Source organism: Oryza glaberrima, chromosome 2, assembly GCF_000147395.1.
Source record: "Oryza glaberrima chromosome 2, OglaRS2, whole genome shotgun sequence".
Classification (NCBI taxonomy): domain Eukaryota; kingdom Viridiplantae; phylum Streptophyta; class Magnoliopsida; order Poales; family Poaceae; genus Oryza; species Oryza glaberrima.
Genome location: NC_068327.1, coordinates 32,646,131 through 32,651,466, shown reverse-complemented (window position 1 = coordinate 32,651,466; position 5,336 = coordinate 32,646,131). Strand labels below are relative to the sequence as shown.

At 42.7% G+C, this 5,336-nt stretch overlaps 1 protein-coding gene across 1 annotated transcript; it reads left to right on the top strand.

Moving 5' to 3' along the window:
• Positions 1-728: 728 nt before the first annotated feature.
• Positions 729-4,927, top strand: LOC127764530 (uncharacterized). The gene is made up of 5 exons (XM_052289418.1): positions 729-1,347; positions 2,681-2,717; positions 3,441-3,677; positions 3,770-3,817; positions 4,069-4,927. Exons 1-5 carry the CDS (start codon positions 1,037-1,039, stop codon positions 4,339-4,341), a joined length of 906 nt encoding a protein of 301 aa, XP_052145378.1. The 5' UTR covers positions 729-1,036; the 3' UTR covers positions 4,342-4,927.
• Positions 4,928-5,336: the final 409 nt, after the last annotated feature.

Genomic DNA, 5,336 nt, shown 5'->3' with positions numbered 1-5,336 from the left:
ACACCTTAAAATTTTTATTTCAGCAACTAAACATGCCCTCGCTCGCAGGATCTCACGTTCTCACCTGCATTTTTGACGCGCATTTATTCGTATAGTATCCACACCCATGAGAAAACTGTAAGTGGAGTACACCGACGTACGCATGAACTCCTTTCGGAAAAAAAAAACAAAATATTCATATTTTTTATAGCAGTTAGATGTTGATCTAAAGGGTAAGAAATCTATATGATAGGAGGCTAAAAAATCTGTCACATAATGTATAGGTAGTCCCAACCGTGTTTAGTTCACCCCAACTGTCCCAAACTTTCAACTTTCCATCACATCATATCACATCAAGAACTTTTATACACACATACTCCCTCCGTCCCAAAAGCGTCTTATATGAAATTTTTTTTATAATTAGTATTTTCATTGTTATTAGATGATAAAACATGATTAATATTTTATGCGTGACTTGTCTTTTTAATTTTTTTTTATAATTTTTTTAAATAAGACGGACAGTCAAACATTGGACATGGAAACCCAGGGTTTGTCTTTTTTTTGGACGAAGGGAGTAAACTTCTCACTTTTTTTTTTAAACTCCCAACTTTCCCCGAACTTCCAATTTTTTTCAGGAACTAAACACAACTTATTAAGATATATTTAGTATTAGACTTGTTTTTTTATAAAAACGTGTGGGAGTAGTACTAAACGAAGACGGAAGCGCGCACACACGCGACGTGGTGGTCGTCAACCTGTCGTCGTCGTCGCCGATCGATCGACAAGCGTACGTACGCCTACGCTACGCCCCCGCCGCGCAACCAACCAAAGAAACCAACCCCCCGACTGCAACTGCTACCCGAATCCACCAGAGTCATTGCGCGCGCGCGAGAGAGAGGAGGAAAAGCAAGCTTAGGTAAGGAGCCCGAGAAAAGCAACACACACCACCACCTCACCTCTTTTTCTTGACGAGGGAAGAAATCAAGAAAAGGAGGAGGAGGAGGAGAAGGCGGCCTCACGTTGCGGAGCGAGATAGGCGGGCGGGGAGGGGGAGCTAATGGGGAACGTGACGTCGTCGGTGGCGGCGAGGCTGGCCTTCTTCCCGCCGGAGCCACCCACGTACGAGCTGGTGGCGGAGGAGGGCGGCGGCGGAGGAGGGGTGGTGAGGATGACGGGGGTGTCGGCGGACGCCGGCGTGGAGGTGCACGCGCTGCCGACCAAGGGAGGGACGCGCGTCGTCGCCGCCTTCTGGCGCCACCCCTCCGCGCGCCTCACGCTGCTCTACTCCCACGGCAACGCCGCCGACCTCGGCCAGATGCTCGGCCTCTTCCTCGAGCTCCGCGCCCACCTCCGCGTCAACATCATGAGGTCACCCTCTCTCCTCTCCTCTCCTCCATTGCTCGCCTTGTTCTTTTCTTGCTTCCACTTCCAACTTCTGAACCTGCATTTGCATTTGCATTTCATTATATGCCTTTGCATTTGTTGTGTTCTTGCCTGCTAGATATGCTGCGCTCTATGGCTCTACTCTTCATGCCTAATCAGTATCAAACTTTCAATTAGTCTTATGATTTAGGATCAATTTTGTAAATACTCCATTTTGCAAGCTCCGATTTGGCGGGCACTTCGTTATGTTTTTTTTTTCCTCGCTTTAATTTGAAAGAGGATTTGATTCGATCTTTTTTTAGTTGGTGAGCCAACTGTGTTGAACAGTAATGTCATGGCGTTCAGAATTGTTAATTGACCTGCAATGCAAAAGATTTTGCTTTTTTCTTTCCATTGTTCTTGTTAAACCTTCTTTGAGGGGTTGAATTCGCACCTGATTAAGCTTACCTTCAATGTTAGGAACGAACTGCTCGTTTGATTAAATGACGACCACTCCTTTCCTGAATAAATGCTTTGACTTCTGCTTTTATGTTTAGATTTAGTTTCTTGGATATCCTGATGGCCTGACCACAATTATGGAAGAGTTGAAAAACAGATCGTTTCTTCCCTCCGTTTTAGATTTTAGTTCTTGCCAGGTTGCCATCCGACGAGGTTAAGACTGTACTTTTTTTTGGATGATTCATTGTACTTTATACTGTCAGATTCTGCTCCAATGCAGATGCATGCTGCTGTGTGTGATCTGCTGCTATTGCTTTCGAATTCAGTTTCAGCGATTCTAGTCATTTGTTAGAATTGTACCATGTCTCTAGATTGGGGAACTGGGGTAAAAAAAATTTACGGCATTGCTTGTTGCAGTTCTCTTAAAATATACAAGGATTACAGAGCATCATTTTTGTAAGAGAATAGTGCTTGGCATCTTATTCTTATAATACTGTTATAACTGTTTGTGGCATTTGGATCGTGGATTGATAATTTGCATATAGTCTTGCTGTGTGGATAGAGTAAAAATGTATCATGAATAATTCTGCTATAAATTATTTCGGATGGAGTCCTGTCGAACTTCACATTCAAATGGTATCTATTTCACCTTTTGGGGATCCAGTTGATGCCTGCCTTTTAACTTTAAGAACGAAAGAATTTCTACTACTGGAAAAGTTGCTATTTGATCCTCATGGGATTTGAAATTTATTTCCATCAATAAATATATAAAACATGGACAATTGTGTCAAATTAATATCATGACAATTTTCCTTTGATGGACATGACCAATATTGTTTGTTACATGTGACTGAACTTTTTACTTGGTTTCGTTCTGCAGCTATGATTATTCAGGATATGGGGCCTCTACAGGCAAAGTAAGATTCTGAATTCCTCAGTGATTTTAAGAGCTCAAACTTGATTCTTAGGTTAATTTGCAGTAAACTTGTCTTCTTTGAATAGATTGTCACCTAAACTTTTTTGTGATCATGATGTCTCCTGTATGTTTATGCCATATTTTCATCAATGACTCAAGCGACAATCTTTGGATTGGATTGTTTCCCTTGCTTTTTTCATAATCAACATCCTGTTCTTCTATAGGTATATGGGCAGCTTTTCTCAAAGCAATTATTATTAGCCATTCTGTCTTTCTTGGCCTCATCTGGAATAGGACTTTGGCAAATGGCTGTTTAGCCTTTTTCAATTTTACTTTCATTACGAATATCGGAAAAAGTCACACATGCTTTCTGCTATTCTCGACCATGATGGCAACTTTGTTCTGTTAGTCATCCTTTTGTCAAAGTTGTTATACCAAGGGACCATCAACCCCAACTTCTAGGTGATTGATTATCGATCCCTACTTGAAGAACTTGGTTAAGTAGTACTAGCTCATAAAGTGGCATGTGTGCTTGTTCAGTTGTTCCCATATGTGGCACATGGTTTTGTTGATTAACGAATTCTTTCTGATGATCAGAACGAACGATAGTAAATGTTTTCCTTTCTACGAACTTACAATAAGTAATTAAGCTAGGTAATTGTTCGCCTTGTGGAAGACATACCTAATTTTGTTCCTTTTCTTATCATGTTTTCTGCTTCAAAAGCCATCAGAATACAACACATACTGTGACATAGAGGCTGTTTATGACTGTTTAACGAAGGTGTACGGGATTGAACCAGAGGATCTAATCTTGTATGGACAATCAGTTGGAAGTGGACCAACATTGCATTTAGCCTCGCGCTTGGAAAAATTAAGAGGGGTTGTCCTTCACAGTGCTATACTTTCAGGCATTCGGGTTCTATATCCGGTAAAAGTAACACTTTGGTTTGATATCTTCAAGGTATGTCTGGAACTCTGGACCATGATTTCAGTTTGCTTCTAAAACGACTGTCATTTACCATCCTAATCTGGTTACTGCTAACATGTCTGCAGAACATTGACAAAATAAAGCAGGTTGACTGTCCAGTGCTGGTTATACATGTGAGTAGCTTGTACCCTTTTCATTTCTGATTCAAAGCCTCCTTAGCTTTTCATTGATATTCAAGTCTGAAATCATCTTCAAATTTACTTTTCAGTATATATCTCATGTCCAATTACTAGTTACAGTTCAACAGAAAACATGCTAAGACTTTATTAAGTTCTGAGATAGTTCATTGCTGCTCTCAACTGTTTTTTTTTCCCTGGTTGGTGTGATCAGAACTCAGAACTTACCTGCTGAATGACAATGGCAGGGCACAGCAGACGACATCGTCGATTTCTCCCACGGCAAGCGGCTATGGGAGCTCGCGAAGGAGAAGTACGAGCCCTTATGGGTGAAAGGTGGCGGCCACTGCAACCTGGAGACGTACCCTGAATACATCAGGCATCTGAGGAAGTTCATCAACGCGATGGAGAAGCTCTCCAAGGATAAGACAGCCAAAGCGCCCCAGTTGGCGCCGTCGTCCTCGAACAATAATATGACCGAAGTAAAACACAACAAGTGCTTGAGATTCGGCAAGAGATGAAACTGGAGAGCAGCTGATTCCATCGTTTTTAGCCGTTGTCACTTGTCACAATCTACTAACCGTGCAATAGCTGTCGTTGCTCCATGATCGTATGGAGGAAGAAGAAGAAGACGAAGAATCTGACAGGGAAGGGAGACAGCTTATGTGAAGGAAAAGGAGTGTGTTCTGAATTCTGATGCTGCACAAGAATGGTCAGTGTGAGTTTCATCAGATTGGAGAACAGATGTATACTTGTGGGTAGCAGCTTGGATGGAGAAATGGAGATGCGATGAGAAAGTGTTAGCCGTGAGCTGAATCGAGGGGAGCTTAGTGGAAGCAGGAGATATGTAGTAGCAATGTTCTGTAGTTCAGTTTACGAGCCCTCTGGGGTTCTGTTTTCTTACTTATTATTATTCAGTTTGTACTATTAGCTGCAGATGTGCAAATGCAAAAGAAGGGAATCGATTAATTCGAATTGATTGCAGAAACTCAGGTACCATATGCCTTTGAGCGACTCTTTCTAGATTTGACATTGTTTCAAGCAGCATTTACTCCTTCCGTCCTATTTTAAGTGCAACCATAAGTTTTTGAGTCCAACTTTAATTGTCCGTCTTATTTTAAATATATTTGTGCCTAGTATTTTAAGCAAGACAAATGATTAAAGTTGGACACGAAGAGAGTACGTTGTCGTCATCGAAATGCAAGAAGCAAGGAGAAACGGCAAAAGCTCATACCGTCAGAAGTGGACTGGTATGACGAAGTTGGCCCATGTATTGTAGACAGGCAGCCCGAGAGCAGTATGGGCCGTAACGCGATACCCACGAACGTGCAGGTGCAGTGGTGCACCGACAAGTTGGGCCGGCCCACTATTCTTCTCCGCGCACGGCGAGGCAAGTTGGAAGTACGTGCCGGGCTGGGCTGAGTCTGCAACGGGCGGGGACCTCACGCTCGTAGCCCGGCCCCGGCGAGCCGCGACCTGTCACCACGACGGAAAATACGATTGATTTTGCCGCGGA